The 25,609-nt window shown below is 43.6% G+C and overlaps 1 protein-coding gene across 1 annotated transcript in view; it reads left to right on the top strand.

Moving 5' to 3' along the window:
* camk4 (calcium/calmodulin-dependent protein kinase IV) overlaps window positions 1-25,609 on the top strand; it is a 114,680-nt gene that overhangs the window by 80,798 nt on the left and 8,273 nt on the right. The window contains exons 9-10 of the mRNA XM_072281055.1: window positions 10,390-10,516; window positions 17,619-17,771. Of these exons, the coding sequence (XP_072137156.1) occupies window positions 10,390-10,516; window positions 17,619-17,771 (280 nt within the window). The remainder of the gene's footprint in view (window positions 1-10,389; window positions 10,517-17,618; window positions 17,772-25,609) is intronic.

Below are 25,609 nucleotides of genomic sequence, written 5' to 3' on the forward strand. Positions count from 1 at the left end.
TATATGTACTTTTGGATTTACTAATATTGTAGGATCCCTTTCATATATGCAGGTGTTGGTAAATTACCCATTTTTAACCTGGGACAGCCTGCAACAGGATCTCAGTAATCAGCGTTTTCTAAACCCATATTGTAGATGCTGGTTTTAGTATCTAAAGGGGCTATAAAGTAAATTAGAGCTACAAAGGTAGTATGTTGTTAATGAGAGTTTCTAAAATGCAGATTCTATGTTTAACATCAGTACGTCACTGCCTTTAGTTCTGTAGTCCTCTGGACACAGGTGACTTTATTTTTAATTTGCTCCCTTCTTTCTTATCATCCCTTAAGTCCCTGTGAATCCACTTATATCTCATCAACCCCATAATTTGCCTTGTAACAAACTCTTTACATCCGGATTCATAGTTAACATATACGCATTCAAACAGCTTCAACATATTGCATATATCCCAAAAATTGTGCAAGACACACATTTCTGTCACTCCTTCAGCAGAGGATGGCAAATAATTGGCACCAGCAGCACAAAATGGAGAGTCATGTGACTTCAGATGCTTATTCCACAGGAGCTCTGGTGCTGCCAAGAGTGGTGCAAAGACTATGGAAGCTGTCACTGCACCTGTATGTGATTGTCCTCCAGTGTCCCAATACGCTTCCATACCATAATGCCCTTAGATTTACAAATTGCAGATAGTGCTCCAATATTCAACATGCCCAGCCCACAACATTCCTAGCCTTGTGAGTTCTTTTCTTGTGGATAGCTTAGAATGCCCAAAGGGTTTGAGTTACAAATGTGTGATGAAGGAACTGCACCGTTAGTCAATCAGACAGTGGCAGCTCCTGCTCAAATTTTATAATCAGAATCAGGTTTAAGATCACTGGCATGCGTTGTGAAATTTGTTGTTTTGCGGCAGCAGAACATCGCAATACATGATAATCAAAACTATAAATTATAATAGGAAATATATATAAGAACTAAATTTAGTAAGTAGTGCAAAAAGAGAGCAAAATAGTTATGTTTTGTTCATAGTTTCATTGTCCATTCAGAACTGATGGCAGAGGGGAAGATGCATTGAGTGTGTGTTTTTGTGTTTTCAGGCACCTCCTCCTTGATTGTAGCAATGAGAAGAGGGCACGTCCTGAGTGATGGGGGTCCTTTCTGCTGGATGCCGCCTTCTTAAGGCATCACCTTTTGACGGTGTCCTTGATGCTGGGGAGGCTACTGCCCACGATGGAGCTCACTGAGTTTACAACTTTCTGCAGTTTTTCCGATCCTGTGCAGTGCTTCCTCCATACCAGGTGGTGATGCAACCAGCTAGAATGCTCTCCGGGTACACCTGTAGAAATTAGTGAGAGTATTTGGTGACATACCAAATCGCCTCAAACTCCTAATTAAATATAGCTGCTATCATATCTTCTTTGTAATTGCATCGATATACTAGATCCTCAGAAATGGTGATGCACAGGAACTTGAACCTGTTCATCTTTCCATTGCTGATCTCTTGATGAGGGCTTGTGTGTGTTCCCTCTACTGACCTTTCCTGAAGTCCACAATCAACTCCTTGTTCTTAGATTCAGAGAACACAACAGCCCAGAAACAGGCCCTTTTGCCCATTTTGTCCTTGCCAAGCCATTAATCTTCCCAGTCCCATGGACCAGCATCTGGACAGTAGCTCTCCATGCTAGAGTCAACACCTGTCTCAGTAAGGACCTGGACCCACTGCAATTTGCCTGTCCCCTACAGCAGACATGATCACAATGGCTCTCCATGTTTCCATTTCATACATGTCTGCCCTCACCCATCCTCCCGCCACCCCACCAGTGATAGGATTCCTCTTGTCCTCACCCTACCACCCCACTAACCTCCATGTCCAGCACATAATTCTCTGTACCTTCAGCCTTCTCCAATGGGATCCCACCACCAACCTCATTATTCTCTCCCCCTACTTTCCACCTTCTGCAGGGATCACTCCCTGTGCGACTCCATTGACCATTTGTCCCTCCCCTCTGATCTCCCTCCTGGCACTTATCCTTGCAGTGGAACAAGTGCTACACCTGCCCCTACACCTCCTCCCTCTCTACCATTCAGGGCCCTAAACAGCCCTTCTAGGTGAGGCGATAGTTCACCTGTGAGTCTGTTGGGGTCATCTACTGTATCTGATACTCCTGGTGTGGCCTCCTGTGTATCAGTGAGACCCGACGTAAACTGGGAGACCGCTTCGCCAAGCACCTACGCTCTGTCCGCCAGAAAAAGTGGGCTGTCCCAGTGGCCACCCATTTTAATTCCACTTCCCTTTCTGACATGCCAGTCCATGGCCTCCTCTACTGTCTCGATGAGGCTACACTCAGGATGGTGAAGCAACACCTTATATTTCATTTAGGTGGACTGATGGCATGAACATTGATTTCTCAAACTTCCTGTAATGTCTCTCCCCCCCGTCCCCTTCACCATTCCCCATTCCCTTTTCCCTCTCTCCCCTCAATCCTTACCTGCCCATCAGCTCTCTCCGGTGCTCCTCCCTTTTTCTTTCTTCCCTGGCCTTCTGTCCTCTCCTGTCAGATTCCACCCCCCTTTTCCAGCCCTGTATCTCTTTCACCAAACAACTTCCCAGCTCTTTCCTTCACCCCTCTCCCCCTTCCTGGTTTCACCTCTCCCCTTGTGTTTCTTCCTCCCCAGCCCCCCACCCTCTAAATCTGACTCCTCATCTATTTTTCTCCAGTCCTGATGAAGGGTCTCAGCCCAAAGCGTCAACTGTACTCTTTTCCATAGATTCTGCCTGGCCTGCTGAGTTCCCCCAGCACTTTGTGTGTAGCTTGGATTTCCAGCAACTGCAGATTTTCTTTGGCTTGTGATTGGATAATACATCTGCTTATGCCAGGATGCTGTTTATTGACTATACTTCAGCATTTACTACCATCATTCCTGTAGTCTTGATTGAAAAGCTACAGAACCTGGGCCTCTGTACCGCCCTCTGCAACTGGATCCTTGACTTCCTAACCAGAAGACCACAATCTTTGTAGATTGAGAATAACATCACCACCTCATTGACAATCAACACTGCACCACAGGGATGTGTGCTTAGCCCACTGCTCTACTGTCTCTACACCCATGACTGTGTGGCCAGGCACAGCTCAGATACTATCTATAAATTTACTGATGATACAACCATTGTTGGCAGAATCTCAGATGGCGATGAGAGGGCGTACAGAAGTGAGATATACCAGCTAGTGGAGCGGTGTCGTAGCAACAACCTTGCACTCAATGTTAGCAAGCCCAAAGAATTGATTGTGGACTTCAGAAAGGGTAAGGCAAGGGAACACAAGCCAATCCTCAGAGGTATCAGAAGCAGAGAGAGTGAGGAATTTCAAGTTCCTGGATGTCATTATCTGAGGACCTAATCTTGTTGCAACATATTGATGCAGTTATAAAGAAGGTAAGACAGCAGCTATATTAAGCATTTGAGAAGATTTGGTTTGTCGCCTAAAACACTCAAAAACTTCTATCGATGTACTGGGGAGAGCATTCTGACTGGCTGCATCACTGTCTGGTATGTGGGGGACATCTGCACAAGATGGAAGTAAGTTGCAGAAACTTGTAAAATTAGTCAGCTTCATCATGAGTACCAGCCTCAATAGTATTCCAGATATCTTCAAGGAGCGGTGCCTCAGGAAGGCGGTATCCATCATTAAGGACCTGCACCACCCAGGACATGCCCCCTTCTCATTGTTACCGTCAGGAGGGAGGTACAGAAGCCTAAAGGCACACACTCAGCGATTCAGGAGCATCTCCTTCCTTTCTGCCATCTGATTTCTATATGGACACTGAACCCATGAGCACTACCTCACTACTTTTTATTTCTGTTTTTACACTACTTATTTAATTTATCTATTTAATATACCTACCTAATATGCTTTATTTTTCATGTACTGCATCGTACTGCTGCTGCAAAGTCAACGAATTTCACGACATATGCCGATGATATTAAACCTGATTCTGATGCCCCCCTCATCCATATACCCTATCCAAACTTCTCTTAAATGTTGAAATTGAACCTGCATTCACCACTTGTGCTGGCAGCTTGTTCCACCTCTCACCACCCTCTGAGTGAAGGTACTCCCCGTCGTTTCCCTTAAACATTTCGCCTTTCACTCTTAACCCATGACTTCTAGTCTCACCCAATTTCAGTGAAAAAAGCCTGCTTGCATTTACCCTATCACTACTCTTAATAATTATGTGTATCTCTATTAACTCTCCCCCCAATTTTCTTGGTTCTAGTGAATTAAGTCCCAACATATTCAACCTTTCCCTATAACTCAGATCCTCAAGTCCTAGCAACATCCTTGTAAATTTTTTTTGGACTCTCTTAATCTTATTTACATCTTTCCTGTAGGTAGGTGACCAAAACTGCACACAATACTCCAAATTAAGCTTTCTTTATGGCCCTATCTAACTGTGACACCACTTTCAAGGAATTATGGATCTGTATTCCTGGATCCCTCTGTTCCACCACACTCCTCACTGCCCTACCCTACTGCTCACCATGTAAGACCTACCTGGTTGGTCCTCCCAAAGTGCAACACCTCACACTGCATTAAATTTCATCTGCCATTTTCAGCTCATTTTTCCAGCTGGTCCAGGTCCTGCTGCAAGCTTTGATAGTCTTCCTCACTGTCCACTATACTCCCAGATCTTGGTGTCATCCACAAATTTGTTGATCCAGTTTACTACATTATCATCCAGATCATTGATATAAACAACAGTGGACCTAGCACCGATCCCTGCACCACACCACTAGTCACGGACCTCCAGTCATCTACAACTACTCTCTGGCTTCTCCCACAAAGCCAATGTCTAATCCAATTTTAAGCACAAAATAATCTGCAGATGCTGGGATCAAAGCAACACTCACAGCACAATGGAGGAACTCAGCAGGTCGGGCAGCATCAGTGGAAACGCTGAGTTGACGTTTGGGGCCGGAACCCTTCATCAGGACTGACGAAAGAAGGAGGGGGAAGGATTTGAAGAATGCTTGTAGATTAATATGAAAGACAAAGGGGTGGGGGAGGGGAAGCAGGGACGTCATAGGTAGGAAAACAACGGGTAGTAGAAGAAGGAGGTGGAACCATGAGGGAGCTGGGGGAGGGGGCAGAGTGAAATAGGGATAGAGGAAAGGAGAGGGAGGGAATTACCAGAGGTTGGAGAATTCTATGTTCATACTAAGAGGCTGGAGACTACCTAGACGGTATATGAGGTGTTGCTCCTCCAACCTGAGTTTAGCCTCATCATGGCAGTAGAGGAGGCCATGTATGGACATATCTGAATGGGAATGGGAAGCAGAGTTGATGTGGGTGGCTACCGGGAGATCCTGTCTGTTGTGGCGGACGGAGTGGAGGTGCTTGACGAAGCGGTCCCCCAATCTGCGTCGACTCATCGTTTCCATTGATGCTGCCCGACCTGCTGAGTTCCTCCAGTGTGCTGTGAGTGTTGGTCTAATCCAATTTACTACCCTATTTTGAATGCCAAGTGACTGAACTTTCTTGACCATCCTCCCGTGCGGAACTTGGTCAAATAAAATGCTAAAGTCCATGTAGACAATATCCACTGCCTTGCCTTCATTAACTTTCCTGGTAACTTCCTCAAACTCTGTAAGATTGGTTGGACATGACCTACCATGCATGAAGCTATGCTGACTATCGTTAATCAGTCTATGTCTATCCAAATACAGTACTCATATATTCGGTCCCTTAGGATACTTTCCAATAACTTTCCCCCTACTGATGTCAAGCTCACCAGCCTATGTTTTCCTGGTTTATGTTTAGAGCCTTTCTTAAACAGCAGTATCCTCCAATCCTCTGGTACCTCAACTGTCGCTAAGGATTATTTAAATATCTCTGCTCAGGCCCCAGCAATTTCTGCATTTGCCTCCCACAGGTTACCATGGAACACCTTGTCAGACCCTGGGGATTTATCCACCCTAATTTGCCTCAAGACAGCAAACATCTCCTCCTCTTTAATCTCTATAGGATCCATAACCTCACTGCTGCTTTGTTTCATTTCTATAGACTCTGTGTTCGTCTCCTGAGTAAATACAGATGCACAAAATCCTTTTAAAATCTCCCCCCCCCCCCCCACCGTCTCTTTTGGCTCCACACATAGATTACTCTGATCTTCTAGAGAACCAGTTTTGTCCCTTGGTATCCTTTTGCTCTTAATATATCTTTAGAAGCCCTTGGGATTCTCCTTCACATTGTCTGCTAGAACTTGCTTTCTTTTAACACTACTGATTCCCTTCATAAGTGTTCTCTTGCATTTCTTATACTCATGTACCTCAATAGTTCCTACCTGCTATGCATCTCCTTTTTCTTAACCAGGGCCTCAATATCTCTCGAAAATCAAGGTCCAATAAACCTGTTATTCTTGCCCTTTAGTCTGACAGGAAACTGCAAACTCTGTACACTCAAAATTTCACTTTTGAAGGCCTTCCACTTACTGAGTACACTTTTGCCAGAAAACAACCTGTCCCATCCACTCTTGCCAGATTCTTTCTAATATTATCAAAATTGGCCTTTCTCCAATTTAAAATCTCAACCCGAGAATCAAACATAACCTTTTCTATAATTACCTTGAAACTAATGGCATTATGATCACTAGATACAAAGTGTTCCCTACACAAACTTCTGACACCTGTCTTGTCTCTTTCTCTGCAAAGCCAATGTCTAATCCTACTTGTCTTGAATGCCGAGCGACTCAACCTTCTTGACCAACCTCCAAAGCGGGACCTTGTCAATTGCCTCACTAAAGTATCACACGCTCTCTTGTTGGGATTTCCATGTACTGATTAAGGAAACCTTCCTGAGCACGTTTGACAGACTCTTTCCCATCCAACCCTTTTATAGTATGGGAGTCCTAGTCAATATGTGGAAAGTTAAAATCACCTACTATCACAACCTTATGTTTCTTGCAACTGTCTGCGATATCTACAAATTTGTTCCTGCGGACTGTTGGGTAATTTTTAACATAAGCTCATTGACGTGGTCATTAATGGCCATGTGCTAATCCGTGCCCTAAACTCATCTGCCTCTCCTACAATACTCCTTGGAATGAAATATATGCAGCTGAGAACATTATTGCCACCACGTTTAACCTTTTGATTCCTGACATTGTATGTAAGCTTAACAAAATCTTTCTCCACAATCTCATCCACTCTCTGTTCTGCAACTCAGGTTCCCACACCCTACCCCTGCAAATCTAGTTTAACTCTCCCCCCCCCCCCACCCACAATGCTGCATGAGCAAACCTTTCCTCTGAGATATTAGTCCCCCTTCAGTTCAGGTGCAAACCATCTCTCTGTACAGGTCCAACCTTCCTTAGAAGAGAGCCCAATGATCCAGAAATCTAAAGCTCTCTCTCCTGCTCCAACTTCTTAGCTATGCATTAAACTGTATATGATCTTCCTATTTCTGTCCTCACTAGCACATGACAATTGTAGCAATCCTGAGATCACAATCCTGGAGGTCCTGTCCTTTAATGTAGCATCTAACTCCTTGAACTCACTTTGCAGGACCTTGTCACTCCTTCTACCCATGTATTTGGTACCAAAATGGACCACAACCTCTGGCTGCTCACCCTCCCACTTAAGACCACTGTGGACTTGATCGGTGATGTTCCTGACCTTGACACCTGGGAGGCAATATACCACCTGGGAATCCACAGAACCTCCTTTCTGTTCTCTAACCAACGAATCTCCTATCACTAGTGCTTGCCTCTTCTCCCCACTTCCCTCCTGAACCACAGAGCCAGACCCAGTGCCAGAGACCTTCCCACATCCCACAATAGGAACAGTCCACTATTCTCTCTGGTTTCCCCACCGCGCTAAACGTGTAATAAGAAAGAAAGAAAAACTAAATAACGAAAAAGAATCTACCTACAGCTTACACCATTCTGAGCCAAAACCTCAACTCCCCACTTTTAACACTGACCCACTCTGCTTAAACCTAACTTCTTTTTATTGGAGCTTGCCAAGTGCCTAATTATGCACGATCCAGTGTCTTCTCTGGAACTGTGGCGTCCAAAATGTTCAGACTGCCCCTGCTCGCTTCTATTAAATTCTCTTCCTCTACACAATCCAAAGTCTCCTTGGGGACCGTGGCATGCAAACATACAAAATGTGCCTTACTGATGTTGAGTGCAAGGTTGTTGTGGAAGCACCACTTAACCAGCTTGTCTATCTCACTCCTGTATGTCTTCTCGTCACCATCTGAATTAATGCCAATAATAGTTGTGTTATCAGCAATTTTATAGATGGTATTTGAGCTGTGCCTAGCCTTTCAGTCATGGGTGTAGAGAGAGTAGAGCGGTTAAGCACACATCGTTGAGGTGCACCAGTGTTGATGATTGTCAGCGAGGAGGAGACGTTATTTTCAATCCACACTGACTATAGTCTCCTGATGAGTAAGGCAAGGATCCAGTTGCAGAGGGAAGTACAGAGGTGCAGGTTTTGGAGCTTGTTGATTAGGGTACTGATGAGGGTACGATGGTATTGAACACTGAGCTGTAATCAACAAACAGCAGCTTGATGTAGGTATTGTGATCCAAAACTGACTGGAGAATCAGTGAGATTGCATCTGCTGTAGACCTGTTGTAATGATAGGGAAATTGCAGTGGATCCAGAGCCTTGCTTAGGCAGGAGTTGATTCTGGCCATAACCAACCTTTCAAAACACTTCAGCACGATAGATATGAGTGCCAGTGGGCGATAGTCGTTGAGCCAGCTCATTCTGTTCTTCTCGGGCACTAGTACAATTGTCGCTCTTTTGAAGTAGGTGGGAACCTCCGATTGCAGTAGTGAGAGATTGAATATGTCCTTGGACACTCCTGCCAATTGGCTGGCACAGGCTTTCAAACCCTATCAGGTACACCATCAGGTACAACGTCTTCTGAGTGTTCACCCTCTTAAAAGGTGTTCTGACGTCGGCCTCCGTGACAGAGATCACAGGGTCACCAAATGCTGCAGGGATTTGGACAGGTGTAGTTTTATTCTCCCTTTCAAAGTGTGCATCAAAGGCATTGAGCTCATTCATGATGTTAGGTTTTGCCTTGTAGGAAGTAATGGCCTGCAAATCCTGCCAGAACTGATGTGAATCTGATTCTGTCTTTAACTTAAATCAGAAGTGGTTTTTCACTCTTAAAGTCGCCTTCTATAGGTCGTACTTGGACTTATTGTATAGTTCTGGATCACCTATCATGAACGCCACAGATCTAGCCCTCAGCAGACGATGAATCTCCTAGTTCATCCGCAGCTTTAGTTTAGGGTATGTCTGGTACGTTCTCGAAGGCACCCACTCATCCACACAATTCTTGATTAAACTGGTGACAACTGTGGTGTATTCATTCAGATTTGAAGATGAGTCCCTGAATATTGTCCAGTCCACTGCTCAAAGCAATCATGTAAGTTTCTCCTCCACCTTCCTTGACCGAGCCTTCTTGGTCCTCCCCACTGGTGCTGCAAAAGGCATATGTGATGTACTTCGATTTCCATTAACAGTGGTTGGTCCACAAGATCAGAGCATTTGGAATTCTGAATAATATATAGTACTATATAGCGGTGGTCCCCAACCTCTGGGCTGCGGACCGATACCGGACCACAAAGCATGCAGGGGTGCAGCGGTAGCTGGAGTGCACCCAGCACAGCTTTAAGAAAAAAGCCAAAGTAAACAAGCTAATTAATTAGGTGCCGCCTGGCACGTAAATGTCCACCCAGATCAGAGGTAATTGCTGATTTCACTTGCTCTACGCGATGTTCACTCCTCTTTCCAGGGCACTGGAGCCTTTAGCTGTTCCATTGTTTCGTCAATTTAAACGCCAGCCCAGACAGGCTGAAAAGACAGGGCTGTTAGGATTGCGGTGACATGTTGAATCTACACAAACTTCTAATAAAGTATAGACGCTGCCGTGCTTTCTTTGTAATGACAGTTACGTTCTGGTCCCAGGACAGATCTTCTGACACTTTTCAGAGACAGAAACATCGATCCTTAATGCAGAAGAATTTAAAGTTATTGACCCTCTCCACCTCAGTTCCTCTAATGAAGACTGGCTTCTGGGTGGCATCTAATTAATTAGCTTGTTTATTTTGGCTTTTCTCTTAAAGATGTGCTGGGTGATCCGGCTACCGCTGCACCCCTGAATGCTTTGCAGCAATGTATTGGTCCACGGCCTGGAGGTTGGGGACCACTGCTATATAGTACTTGCATGGATCAATAATTGGCTAACTGATAGCAAGGAGTAAGGAAAAAGCCCATGGTGAAAAGTAACAATACCAAAGTATGATGCTCCCCTGATTAGTATAGGATAGCAATATTCAGAAGAACTATAAACTATTACTTCTTTCTTTTGTCAGACTATGTGGATTTGAACCATTCTACGATGAGAGAGGTGATCAATTCATGTACAAGAGAATTCTTAACTGTGACTATGACTTTGTCTCCCCCTGGTGGGATGAGGTCTCTCATAATGCAAAAGATCTGGTAAGTAACAAAATGCTTTCACAGTTTTTTTTTACTGACTTCCATATTTAGCTTAAATAATGAATGGTGGTCATAAACAACTAGCAAGTCAATTCTAGATGATATTATTATGTCTGAAAAGTACTGATTTCCTCAATCTGCTGTTTTAAAAAGTAAACTGATTTAGGACATTAACATAACCTTGCATTATAAGTCAGATATGTTTATTGTAGTATCTGTACTACCGTAAAGTCCACAATAATTAGCAATTGTGAAGAAACTCTGGGATTCTCTGCCAGAGAACACCAGGGCATATTTGTTGATAATTATTTAAAAATCCAGGAGTTAAATAAATAAATAGGCAACATCTATAGACTGCAAACTCCACCATGTAATAATAAATAGCTACCCAGACAATGAAGTCTACAGTTCAACAGAAAATCTTGACTAGAGCACAGACAATGTGTGGAAAGAGATATTAAGTGCTGGATAAAGGAAAACAGGAAGCATACAGTGAATATGGAGCATTTAAAACATGGGAGGCCCATAAGAAGTATAAAATGTGGTGGTGGGGGGTAAGGGGGTACTTAATAAAATCAGGAGGACAAAGAATAGTCTTGAAATATTGCTAGGAGACAGGATTAAGGGAAATCGCAATGAATGTTATGTGTAACAGGACAGTATTAAGTGAAGCAACAGGCCTGTTAGGGATTAGATTGGCAATCTAGTGTGTGGAGCAAAGAGATGGACATTGTAGTGTGAGAATTCATGAGGGAGGGCATTGAAGTTGTAGAACCAGTTGTTAAAATTGTGGTATTAGTTACCTGCGTACATTTAAAGGTGGTTAAGTTCTTAGAGCCTGATGAAATGTACCCCAGGACGCTACAGAATGAAGGAAGGAGATTGCTAGGGTGCTGACAGAGTTTTAAATCTTTACAGCCCTTGCTGAGATGCCAAATGACTGGAGCAGAGCAAATATTGTCCCTTTATCCATGATGGGCAGCAGGAGTAAACCAGGCAGTTACAGGCCTGTGAGTTGAATTTCAGTGGTAAGGAAGTAATTGGGGGAAAAAAATCCATGCAGGATGAACCCATACTTGGAAGGGCAGGTATTAACAATTAGCTTGGCTTTGTGAGTGGGTGAACTTGTCTGACCAAATTTTTGAAGAGGTAATGAAACATATGGTCAAGGACAATGTGTTGGTGTAGTCTACAAAGACTTCAGTGCGGCCTTCACAAGATCCTACAGGGAAGACTGGTCCAAAAGAGTAGAACATAGCATCATACAAAAAATAGGCTTTTGGCCCAGCATGTCCACATAAATCTTTGTGTCCATCTATGCCAAATGTCCCCATGAAGACTACTGTATATCCTTCTTTACTTTGTCTATTTGTGTCTGTCTAGATGCTGCTTAAACATAGTAATTGTACCTGTTTCAAGCACTGCCCTGGAGAATGCATTCCAGATATCAACCACCCTTTCAAAATCCCCTTACAAATTCCTACCCATCACTTTCAAATACGTACTCATTTTTGATTACCCTACCATGGGAAAAAGATGTAGGGGACAGGTATTTAAGAAAAGAAACCAGGAGGGCGAAGAATAGCCATGAGATACCACTGGCACATAATGTACCCTATCTATGCCTTTCATAATCTTATATACTTCTGTTCAGTTATCCCTCAGCCGCCTTCACTCCAGGGAGAGCAAGCCCATTCTCTCCTCATTTCTCCAAAGCAGGCAACAGTCTGGTAAACCTACAAATCTCCAGCTTTATCGACTTCTCCTTTTACCTTGGTGACCAGAACTGCATGTAGAACTCCAGCTGAAACCTGACCAGCATTTTAAAGTTGAAATATAATCTCTCTACATCTGTATGTAGTGCCTCAACTAATGAAGGCCAGTATCACATTTGCCTTCCAAATATGCTGTCTTTCTCTTTTCCACCTTTCAAGGATCTATGGATACTCTGAGGTCACTCTGTTCTTCAACGTTTTCTTAGTTCTATTATGAATAATAGGTGTCCCAGCTCTGATACTTGAAGGATTCAGTGGTAAAAACAATCCTCTGCCATCACCTTTTCTCTTCTATTGCCCAGCCAGTTTTGATTTGAACCATTCTCTCATGTGGGACTTGGTCAAAGGCCTGACTAAAATCCATGTAAATTACATCTGCTGTACTTCCCCCTTTGCTGCCTCTTCAGCGACTATAGTCAAATCAATCAGACAGGATCTTCCCTGAAAAACACCCATATTGGTTATCTCTGATTACTCCCTGCCTTTCCAATTGATATTTAATCCGGCCCCTCAGAATTTTTTCCTGTATCTTCTCAACCACTGATGTTAGGCTTACAGGTTTATAGTTACCAGGATTTACCCTGCTTCTTTTCTAGGAATAATTTGCTGTCTTGCAGTTATTTGATACCTCATTTATGTTGAGTGAAGGTTTAAAAATCTCGGCTAAAGCCACAGCAGTCTCTTGTGCCCTGCTGCAGCTTTGACAAATCCCATTCAGTCCTCTGAATGTACCCATTTTCAAGCCTACAAAGCATCGGGCACCTCTCATTATTAATGGAGACCTGCAATAGACTCTCATCTAGCTCTTCACTGAATTCTTCAAAGTCTGTTTTCTTTGTGAATACCAATAAAAAGTACTCATCACCTATACCTTCTAGTTCAACAAGAGACTGTCCTAATAGGCCCTACCTTCTGGTCATTCTGTTGCCCTTAATATATTTACAGAATGCCTTTGGATTTACTTTAATCCTTTTTTGCTGGTGAATTCTTGTGATCCCTCTTAGCCTTCCTAATTTCCTTTTTAAACATTTTCCTGCACTTCTAATACTCTTGACAAGCTATCCCCGTCATTGGTTCCCAATGCCTGTCAAATGCTTCTGCTGTCCTCTCTATCTAACCTCAGTATCTCTAAACATCATGGTTCTCTATAGTTGTTACCCCTCCTTTTACCCTTACAAGAAAATGTTGTCCTTTTACTTTATCTTGACTTCCTGATGACCAACAGCAAGGACAGGCAGCAGCGCCTCTGTGACAGTGAAACACTGGTGCTTCACAAGGTTGCCCTGTCAGACCCCTCTTCTACTCCCTGTACACTCATGACTGAATGGCCAGGTTCTGCTTTAGCTCTATTTATAAGTTTGCAGGCGGTTTACATATGGGTTTGGTCATTAACCCCATGATTTCCTCGTGTTGAAAGTAGCTGTGTGTGGATGTGTGTGTGTGTGTGTGTGAGAGAGTGAGAGCAAGAGAGGAGACATTGCTTAATGATAAAATCGAATGTTAGTGGTTCTTATTGAAATGGTGATGTGCATTGGTAGATGGATTTCCTGCAATACAACAGTGTGAGATGAGGACTGATTGACTGGTGGAAACTTAAGGATGTAGAGTCAGTGCATTGGGAATAAAACAGACATCCATATCATATAATATATGGGCTTGCAGGACTGGAAGCTTTACTTTAGCCTGCTTTATACTCTATGTTGATTTTCTTAGGAATTTTTTGAAGTGGCCAGAGTCTGTTAGTTTACTTTAATCCAATTTATCACTAGTTTGATGTTTATACTGGTTTATGAACAGTTAAGCCTTCCCAAACTGTGCAGTTTGAAATCAGCTGGGGCCACATTTCCTTTGATGCTGTACCTACCCACTGCTGTCCCATATCTCCCATGCTATTGGACTGCCTCTGATCTGCCTTTGGACTGTTTTTCCCACTCTGCCGGGCATATGCCTGGTGAAGGTGACATATGGCAAGTAGCTACTCTGCAGTAAGGGCACAGGTTTCAGGCTTGCTTATGGAAGCTTTTCAAATCTCATGATTGCACAGTCAGTTTTCCTATATTGAGTGTTCTTTTCAAAATGGGAGCTCTCAGTTATGTTGACTGAGACCAGATTGTGACGGGTGCAAGGAGATTTTCAAGCATGTGTTTTTTTTTAAATTGAAGTCCCCAAACAAATCCACCTTATTTTATAGTTACTGCAAAAAATATTAAGAAGGATTAGGAAGGATCTTGTGCTTTCCTGGCGTATATGACAAATACATTCTTCTTGGGCTTCCAGCCGGGTACAGGTATTGACTTTAGCCAACGTTTCAATGACAACTCTGCCATCTTCATCAGGGATGATGCCTGGGCATGTCTACTCGGGTGGTATTTATATCCCCGTCGTCCATCCATCCTGATTTGTTAGTCCTCATCCAATCAGGTTTCCGCTTTCCCACCTTGCTTACAATTGAATTCCAGTTCTTACTTAGAGCGAGACCTTCATCTTTGTTAAAATTCTTTTCCTCTACTTTTATTTACACCATAAAACCATAAAAAGATATAGGAGCCATTTGGCTCATCGAGCCTGCACCGCTATTCAATCATGGCTGATCCTTTTTTCCCCTCCTCTGCCCCACTCCCCAGCCAACCAGAAAAGGATCCTATTATCCCCACTTGTTGCCTCCTACCAATCAGCCAGTTCTCTAACCATGCTAGTAACTTTCCTGTAATATCATGGGCTCTTAACTTGATAAGCAGACTTGTGTGTTAAAGGCCTTCTGGATCCCTTTATCTATTCTACTTGTAATCTCCTCAAAGAATTCCAAGAGTCGTCAGGCAAGGTTTTTGCTTAAGGAAATCATGCTGACTTTGACCTATCTTGTCCTGTGTCACTAAGTACTCCAGAACCTCATCCTTAACAATTTGCTCCAACATCTTCCCAGCCACTGAGGTCAGGTTTATAATTTCCTTTCTGCTACCTCCCTCCTTTCTTAATGTGGGAATAAAAGGATCCTTTTCTGGTTGGCTGCCAGTGACTAGTGGTGTTCCACAGGGGTCAGTGTTGGGACTGCTTCTCTTCATGCTGTATATCAATGATTTAGATGATGGAATGGGTGGCTTTGTTGCCAAGTTTGCAGATGATATGAAGATTGATGGAGGGGCAGGTAGTGTTGCAGAAACAGGTAGACTGCAGAAGGACTTACCAGATTAGAAGATTGGGCAAGAGAGTGGCAAATGAAAGACAATGTTGGAAAATGCATGGCTATGCACTTTGGTAGTAGAAATAAATGTGCAGACTGTTTTCTAAACTGGGAGAAAATTCAAAAATCTGAGATGCAAAGGGACTTGGGGTCCTTGTGCAGAACAGCATAAAGGTTAACTTGCAGGTAGAGTCAGTGGTGAGAAAGGCAAATGTGATGTTAGCATTCATTTCAAGAGGTCTGGAATACAAAAGCAGGGATGTGATGCTGAGGCTTTATAAGATACTGTTGAGGCCTCACCTTGAGTATTGTGAACATTTTTGGGCTCCTCATCTGAGAAAGGATGTGCTGGCATTGGAGAGGGTTCTGAGGAGGTTCACGAGGATGATTCCCAGAATGAAAGGGTAAATGTAAGGAACATTTGATAGCTCTGGGTCTGTACTCATTGGAATTTAGAAAGATGAGGGGAAGGATGAGGGGGAGTCTCACTGAAACCTTTCGAATGTTGAAAGACCTAGATGGAGTAGATGTGGAAAGGATGTTTCCCATGGTGGCGGAGTCTAGGACAAGAGGGCACAGCCCCAGGATAGAGGATCATCCACTTAAACAGAGATGGTGAGAAGTTTCTTTAGCCAGAAGGTGGTGAATTTGTGAAATTTATTACCACAGGCAGCTGTGGAGGCCAGGTCATTGGGGGTATTTAAGGCAGAGCTTGATAGTTTCTTGATTGGACATGGCATCAAAGGTTATGGGAAGAAGGCTGAAGAATGGGACTGAGGAGGGGAAAAATGATCAGCTATGATTGAATGGCAGAGCAGACTCACCAAATGGCCTAATTCTGCTCCTATGTCTTATGGTTTTAAAGAGTGGAGTGATATTTGCAATTTTTCAGTCCTCCAGAACCATGCCAGAGTCCAATGGTTCTTAAAAGATCATTACTAATGCCTCCACTGCCTCTACCGCTACCTCTTTCAGAACCCTAGGGTGCAGTTCATCTGGTCCGGGTGACTTAAATAGTATCTTTAGGTCTTTCAGCTTTTTGAGCACCTTCTCCCTTGTATTAGTAACTACACTCACTTCTTTTCCTTCACATCTTTCAACACCTGGCACACTGTTAGTGTCTTTCACAGTGAAAACTGATACAAATGGCTTCCTTCGGATCACAGTCCCAAAAGCCATTAGCACGGCACAGTAGCTTTGTGCCGGTGAAGTCAACCTTATTGCCATTGCAAGTGCAATGTTCTGGTACCACCGATTTGTCTGGGTAACCCAAACGGGTACATCTCCTGTGCTCCTTGTTGCAGGTTTCCACTGTGTGTCCTGTCTGGCATAAGCTGTGGTCTGAACTTCCTTACAGGTTTGTGGATGGTATAAATTTGGTATGTCTTCAGGATCCTGGTTATCCTTCCAGAAACTGTGGAAATATAGTGAAGACAGGTGGTAGCGATGGGTTCCTCCTTATTGTTAGGTTTCCTGTTTTTTCCAGAAAATTATTTATCATTAATTCCTGTTAATACTATCCACAAACCCATAAGGAAGCCCAAGTCACAGCTTGTGCAGGTCAAGGATGACCTAGGACTCGGGATGGCTGGTGTTTACAGGATTCCCTGTGAATGCAGAGTAGTGTATATCGGCCAGATAGGACACATGGTGGAAACCCACATCAAGGAGCACAGGAAGTTTATCCATTTGGGTTACCTGGAGCAATTGGCGCAGAACACTGTACTTGCAATGGCCATAGGATTGACTTTGACAACATAAAACTACTGTGCCACGCCAATGGCTTTTGGGATTGCCTGGTGAATGAAGCCCTTGAAATAAAACTGGAGGAAAAAAATTTGAACCAAGACGAAGGTCTTGCTTTAAGTAAGAACTGGAATTCGATTGTAAGCAAGAAAGGGCTCCAGAAACCTGATTTGACAAGGACTAACCAATCCTTATCCGATAAGGGATGGACAATGGGGATATAAATACCACTGGACTAGCTATGCCCAGGTATCATCCCTGATAAAGATGGTAGAATTTGTTATCGAAACTTTGGTTAAAATCGATACCTGTACCTGGCTGGAAGCCTGAGAAGAGTTTATTCATAGTATGAATAAGCTTTGAGTAAGCTTTTTGTTTTACATGAAACATTGCTTTTTAGGTTAGAAAGCTGATTCTTTTGGACCCCAAGAAGCGACTCACTACTTATCAGGCACTACAGCATCAATGGGTTACAGGGAAAGCTGCAAATTTTGTGCATATGAACAATGCACAAAAGAAACTTCAGGAATTTAATGCCCGCCGCAAACTAAAAGTAAGGTTCAATAAATACTGAAGTGTTTACAAATTTTAGTTTTGTGTTAACTGCTGTTGTTCATTTTTCTTCAGTTTTTTTCATGAAAGTTAGTAAAACTTTATAATTATTCGTATATCATGAATGTTGGTTCAATAGGTATATTTAATGTCAGAAATGGATACAATATACATCCTGAAATTCTTTTCCTTGAAAATCTTAGTATTAAGAGATGCAGTAAATTTTAAGTGCTAAAATTTTGCTGTATCTTTGCAATCACTTTTCAGTGTATTTTCAAATTTAATGTTCATAACTTCAAAATATCCTTTGTCAAATGTGAGGACTAAGTTCTTTCTAATTGCATCACTAAATACGATCTGCTCTTTTAAAGAAAGATGTAAGTTATAGAAATGAAGATGAATAGCACTTGATCCAATTACCCAGTGTGCTGGACTTTCATTACTGTGTTAAGATATGTACAAATTGCTTGTTCTGCACTATTTGCACTCCACTTTCCAGTTTTTTTTTTGCCTTCAGTGCCCTACAGTTCACACATTCCATATAAGAATTCCCCTCAAGAAACACTCACATACGGTTACTGTATTTTTGAGCTCCAAATAAACTCAGCTTCCCAATTTTAACAGTAAGGCACCAGCTTTACACTACCTTCTCCAATGCTATTGACATGGAATTTCAGGAGCAGCATTCTAGTGAGAAAGTCTATTTTAAATTCATCTGGGTATTTCAAACTGGGTATTAAAAATAGTGGCAAGGTTCTGAATTATGTAATATTCTACATTCAGGTCCTGTCATGTCCTGACAATTCACATCCTCTTAACCATACTTCAGTATGTCAAGCCATATCAGTAATGGTTTAATTTGCAGCAAGTGAGTGTTTAAATGTAGAGTCTACATAGAAAAATGAAATAATTGCAACAAAGTTGCACACTGCAACAGCACAGAAATAGTTAACCCTCAAAGGAGATTTTTGAAGTTGAGGTATCAATCAGTGATGCTGAACTGGGGCTCTTTTCAAAGGTAGTTGTGTTGAAAAGGTGAGTAATGTGTGCTGGAGAAAATAAGGATGTGACAGCAAAGAGTTTTGAATAAAGGTTCTTTCTATAGAGCTTTGAATAACGACTAATCTGGGCATCGGAAGTTTGAGAGGACGGGATTTCACTCAGGTCCACTGCCCGAGTAGAAGGCGGCAGCACTGGATCGTGGCAGCGTAATAGACCTTTGACCAGCGACCGATCTATGTTTGAGATTGATTAGCAAGAGCAAATTAAAGGAAGGAGGGGGCAAGCTGTCATCTGTCATCTCAGTGGACAGAGTCAGTGGTGATCTTGAAACTTTAGGTCTTCGAGGCTTTAGTCAGAGAAAACAAAGAAAAGAAAAGACTCTAGGTTAAGTTTTATTTTCAATACCCTTCTTTATATCTGCTCAGCTAGGACAGTAGAGATGCCAGACGAGATAGTGGAATGCTCCTCTTTGGAGATGTGGGAAGGCAGGGAGACTTCCAGTGTCCCTGATGACTACAACTGCAAGAAGTGCATCCAGCTGCTGCTTTTAACGATCCGTGTTAAGTAGTTGGAGCTGGAACTGGATGAACTCCAGATCATTCAGGAGGCTGAAGGGGTGATAAATAGGACATACAGAGAGGTAGTTAGACCCAAGATGCAGGACACAGGAAACTGAGTGACAGTCAAGAAGAGAAAAGGGGTTAAAGAGCCAGTGCAGAGTACTCCTGTGGCCTTTCCTCTCAACAACAGGTATATCACTTTGGATATTGTTGTGGTTGGGGGGGGGGAGTGGGGGGTTTGACCTAACAGAGGAAAGTCATAGTGGTTGGATCTGAGTCTCGTTCTGTGACTCAGAAGGGAAGGGGGGAGAAGGGGCATGCTGTGGTGATGGGAGATGCGTTAGTTAGGGGAACAGACAGGAGGTCCAACTGCCAGGGCCTGGGACATCTTGGATCAGGTCTTCATCAATTCTTAAATGGGAGGGTGAACAGCCAGAGGTTGTGGTTCATGTAGGTACCAATGACATGTGAAGGACGAGTGACAAGGTGCTGCTAGGAAGTTAGGTGCTAAGTTAAAGGGCAGGACCTCCATGGTTGTGATCTCAGGATTGCTACCAATGCCATGTGCTAGTGAGGCCACAGCTAAGAAAATTATACTGTTTAATACATGACTAAGGAGTTGGTGTAGGAGGGAGGGCATTACATTTTTGGGTCATTGGGCACTCTTCTAGAGGAGGTGAGACCTGTACATAAGGAACAGTTTGTACCTGAACTAGGGGGGTACTAATATCCTAGTGGGAAGATTTGTTAATGCTGCATAGTGTGATTTAAACTAGAGTTACAGAGGGATGGGGACCAGAGTGCCCGAACAGTTAGTGGAGAGGTTGCGGAGGCAGATGCTGGTAAGACCTCAGACAAAATCAGGAATCAAAAGGTTGAGCACGGTACGACTAATGTCCTGAGCTGCGTATATTTCAATGCAAGAAGTATCGTAGGAAAGGCAGATAACCTCAGGGCATGGATTAACATCTAGAATTATGATGTTGGAGCCATTAGTGCAGGAGGGTCAAGACTGACAGCTCCATACTCTGGGGTTCCGTTGTTTTGAAGTGACAGAAGGGAAAAGTTTAAAAGAGGAAGGGTGGCATTACTAGTCAGGGAAAATGTCATGGCAGTGCTCCGTCAGAACAGACTGGAGAACTCAACTAGTGAGGCGTTATGGGTGGAACTGAGAAATAAAAAAGTTATGACCACATTAATGGGGCTATATTACAGACCACCCAACAGTCCGAAGGATTCAGAAGAACAAATTTGTGAAGAGATCGCAGACTGTTGCAAGAAACATAGGGTTGTTATAGTAAACAACAGGAATTCTGCAGATGCTGGAAATTCAAGCAACACACATCAAAGTTGCTGGTGAACGCAGCAGGCCAGGCAGCATCTGTAGGAAGAGGTGCAGTCGACGTTTCAGGCCGAGACCCTTCGTCAGGACTAACTGAAGGAAGAGTGAGTAAGGGATTTGAAAGTTGGAGGGGGAGGGGGAGATCCAAAATGATATGAGAAGACAGGAGGGGGAGGGGGAGATCCAAAATGATAGGAGAAGACAGGAGGGGGAGGGATAGAGCCAAGAGCTGGACAGGTGATAGGCAAAAGGGGATACGAGAGGATCATGGGACAGGAGGTCCGGGAAGAAAGACAAGGGGGGGGGGGGACCCAGAGGATGGGCAAGAGGTATATTCAGAGGGACAGAGGGAGAAAAAGGAGAGTGAGAGAAAGAATGTGTGCATAAAAATGAGTAACAGATGGGATACGAGGGGGAGGTAGGGCCTTAGCGGAAGTTAGAGAAGTCGATGTTCATGCCATCAGGTTGGAGGCTACCCAGACGGAATATAAGGTGTTCCTCCTCCAACCTGAGTGTGGCTTCATCTTTACAGTAGAGGAGGCCGTGGATGGACATGTCAGAATGGGAATTGACTGGGAATCCCAAACTGTAAAAGAACTAGATGTGATGGAGTTTGTCAAATGTGCTCAGGAAAGTTTCCTTCCTCAATATGTACAAGTCCCAATGAGAGAGCATTGTGATACTGGATCTGCGTTTAGGGAATGAGGCAGGGCAGGTGACATAAGTTTGTGTAGGGGAAAGTTTTGTATCCAGTGACCTCAATGCCTTTAGTTTCAAATTAAATATGCAAAGAGATAGGTCTGGTCCACGGGTGGAAATTCTAAGTGGACAAAGGTCAATTTTGATGGTTTCAGAAATGATCTAGCAAGTGTGGGTTGGGACAGGCTATTTTCTGCCAAAGGTGTACTTGGAAAGTGGGAGGCCTTCAAAAATGAAATTTTGAGAGTATAAAGCTTGTCTGTCAGAATAAAAGATAAAGATATCAAGTGTAGGGAATCTTAGTTTTCAGGACATATTGAGGCCCTGGTTAAGAGAAAAAAGGAGGTACATAGCAGGTATATATGTAAGTAGGAACAAATGAAGTGCTTATAGAGTGTAAGAAATGCAAGAGAACACTTATGAAAAAAATCAGGAAGGCTAAAAGAAAGCATGAAGTTGCTATAGCAGATAAGGTGAAGGAGAATCCTGAGGGATTCTACAGGTATGTTAAGAGTAAAAGGATTGCTAGGGACAAAGTTGGTCTTCTGGAAGATCAGAATGGTAATCCATGTTTGGAGCTAAAACAGATGGGGGAGATGTTAAATGCATTCTTTGCATCTGTATTTAATCGGGAGGTAGAAACAGAGTCTCTAGAAGTGAGGCAAAGCAGCAACAACTTCATGGACCCTGTACAGCTTACAGAGGAAGTGTTTGCTACCTTGAGGCAAATCACTGTGGATAACTCCCCAGAGCCTGATAAGATGTTCTCTCGAACCCTATGGGAAGAAAGTGTAGAAATTGCCAGGGCCATAGCAGAGATTTTTAAAACATCCTTGGTACCAGAGGATTGGAGGATAGCCAATGTTGTTCTGCTATTTTAAAAAGGCTCTAAATAGAAACGGGAAATTATAGGCTAGTGAGTCTGACATCAGTTGTGGGAAAGTTATTGGAAGTTATTCTAAGGGACCGGATATATAACTATTTGGATAGACATGGACCGATTAAGGATAGTCATCATGGCTTTGTGTGTGGTACGTCATGTCTAACCAGTCTTATAGAGTTTTTCAAGGAAGTTACTAGGAAAGTGGATGAAGGCAAGGTAGTGTATGTTGTCTACATGGACTTTAGTAAGACATTTGACAAGGTTCCGCATGAGAGGCTGCTCAAGAAGGTTCAGTCACTTGGCATTGGGGATGAGGTAGTAAATTGGATGAGATATTGGCTTTGTGGAAGAAGCCAGAGAGTAGTAGTAGAAGGGTGCTTCTCTGACTAGACTATTGATGTGCCGCAGGGATCGGTACTGGGTCCATTGTTGTTTGTCATCAATATCAATGATCTGGGTGATAATGTGGTTAACAAGATCAGCAAATTTGTGGATGACACCTAGATTGGAGGTGTAGTAGACAGTGAGGAAGGCTATCAAAGCTTGCTGAAGGATCTGCATCAGCTGGAAAAATGGCAAGTGGAATTTAATGTAGACAAGTGCAAGGTTTTGCACTTTGGTAGGATCAACCAGGGAGGTCTTGTACAGCGAACAGTAGGGCACTGAGGTGTGCGGTAGGACAAAGGGATCTGGGAATACAAGTACATAGTTCATTGAAAGTGGTGTCACAGGTAGATAGAGTCGTATAGGAAGCATTTGCACATTAACCTTTGTAAATCAATATAATGAGTTATGAAAATAAAATTAGAAGATGGGATGTTGAAGATGTATAAGATGTTGGTGAGGCCTAATTTGAAGTATTGTGTGTAGTTTTGGTCACCTACCTACAGGAAAGATGTAAACAGGGTTGTAGGAGTGCAGAGAAGATTTATAAGGATGTTGCTGGGTCTGGAGGACCTGAGTTATAAGGAAAGATTGAATAGGTTAGGAATGTATTCTTTAGAATGTAGAAGATTGAGAGGAGATTTGATAGAGGTGTACCAAATTATGAAGGGTATAAGCAGCTTTTTCCACTGGCATTGGATGGGACTACAACCAGAGGTCATGGCTTGAGGGTGAAAAGTGAGAAGTTTAAGAGGAACATGAGGGGAAACTTTTTTACTCAAAGGGTCATGAGAGTGTGGAATGAGCTGCCAGCACAAATGGTCCATGCGAGCTTGATTTAAACGTTTGAGAAGTCTGGATAGGTACAGGGATAGGAGGGATATGGAGGGCTATGGGCCTGGTACAGGTCATTGAGAGTAAGCAGATTATATGGTTTTGACGTGGACTAGATGGGCCAAGTGGTTAAGGCGTTCGTCTAGCGACCTGAAGGTCGCTAGTTCGAGCCTTGGCTGAGGCAGCATGTTGTGTCCTTGAGCAAGACACTTAACCACACATTGCTCTGCGACGACACCGGTGCCAAGCTGTATGGGTCCTAATGCCCTACCATTGGACAACATCAGTGCCGTGGAGAGGGGAGACTTGCAGTATGGGCAACGGCCGGTCTTCCATATAACCTTGCCCAGGCCTGCGCCCTGGAAACCCTCCAAGGTGCAAATCCATGGTCTCATGAGACTAATGGATGCCTGTATAGATGGGCCAAAGGGCCTGTTTTGTGCTGTGTTTCTCTGTGTGTGATTAATGAAATCATAATGGTGTGGAAGTGAGTGACAGAGGAATATCACATAAAGCACATGGCAGGATTAGTGTTTTTTTTGAAGCCGTTAAAGGAAAGCAATCAATCTTGCTTAATGACTCTGCTTACAAAAATAATTACTTTCTAAATTCTCTGTGTGGGTGTCAATGTCAAGCCTTGTATTCATTGCATTCCTGTGTACTTGTTGCATTTGACTTCTTAATAGTGGATGGCATTGATCCAGGTGATACTGCCAAAGTAACCTTTGCACCTATAAAATCATTTATTTTGCATTTATTATTTATCAGCGGTGAAGGGAGTGAATTATCAAACCAATAGAAGGGGATAAGAGGAATTTAGGATAGGTTTCAAAAGTGTTTTGTTTCTGTCATTCATACTTGATCCAAAATTCTGATCACTTGAGAGAATTTGAGTGGAAACCTTTCCATTTCCCTTCCATGTACACTAATCTTTGGGCTGTGTCAAATTTTATTTTCAGACTGTGAAGCAGAGGGGGTGGGGCAATAACTGGAAGTTTGAGAAATCGATGTTCATGCAGGTTGGAGGCTACCCAGATGGAATGTAAAGTGTTGCTCCTGCAACCTGAGTGACTCACATGTCAGAGTGGGAATGGGAAGTGGAATTAAGTTGGGTAGCTGCTGGGAGATCCTGCTTCTTCTGACGGACAGAGTGTGGGTGCTCGGTGAAGTGGTCTCCCAATCTATGTTGGCTCTCACCGATATATAGGAGGCCACACCAGGGGCACTGGAAACAGTGAAGTGTCGCCTCACCTGGAAGGACTGTTTGGGGCCCTGAGTGATAGTGAGGGAGGAGGTGTAGGGGTAGATGTCTTGCAAGGATAAGTGGTAGGAAGGAGATCAGTGGGGAGGGACGAACGGCTTTTGGATCGGGACTACAGAGCGTCATGGGAGCTGAATTCTGAAGGAAGGCAGTTTTTTAAAAAACTTCTTCGAGTGCAAGAAGGACAAGACTGCGCAGGCGCATGACGTATCAGGACAACGCAGAGAGTTTAAAAAGGAGACCACCCTATACAGCGGGCAGCGGAGTGAGTGGTAGCAGAGTGTAGGACTTTGGCTTCGATGGGCTTTAGCGGTAAACGGCAAGAGCGAAGCACCAACTCTACCCCCCCCCCCCCCCCCCCCGCCCCGGCGTATCGGCCTGGACAGACAGGAACAGCAGGGCGCTCACAGCTAACGGTTTAAAAGGTTCGTCTGTTTGGCAAGGTAAGTGGGTGAGTAGACTTATTTTTCCTGTTTCATTTCTGTAGACTTAGATAGCATGCCTGCAGGGTTAGTGCTTTGTTCAGGGTGTCAGATGTGGGAACCCTGGGAGACCTCCAGCCTCCCTGATGGCCACATCTGCGCCAGGTGCACCGAGATGCAGCTCCTCAGAGACTGTGTTAGGGATCTGGAGCTGCAGCTTGATGACCTACTGCTTATCAGGGAAAGTGAAGAGGTGATAGAGAGGAGCTACAGGGAGGTAGTCATCCCTAGGCTACAGGGGTCAGAAAACTGGGTCACTGTCAAGAGAGGGAAGGGAAATGCCCGGATAGTGGAGAGCACACCTGTGACTATCCCCCTCAGCAAAAAATATCTTGTTCTGGATGCTGCTGAGGGGGATGACCTGACAGGGGACGCCCACGGTGACTGGGTCT

This window comes from Mobula birostris, chromosome 17 (assembly GCF_030028105.1).
Source record: "Mobula birostris isolate sMobBir1 chromosome 17, sMobBir1.hap1, whole genome shotgun sequence".
Lineage (NCBI taxonomy): Eukaryota > Metazoa > Chordata > Chondrichthyes > Myliobatiformes > Myliobatidae > Mobula > Mobula birostris.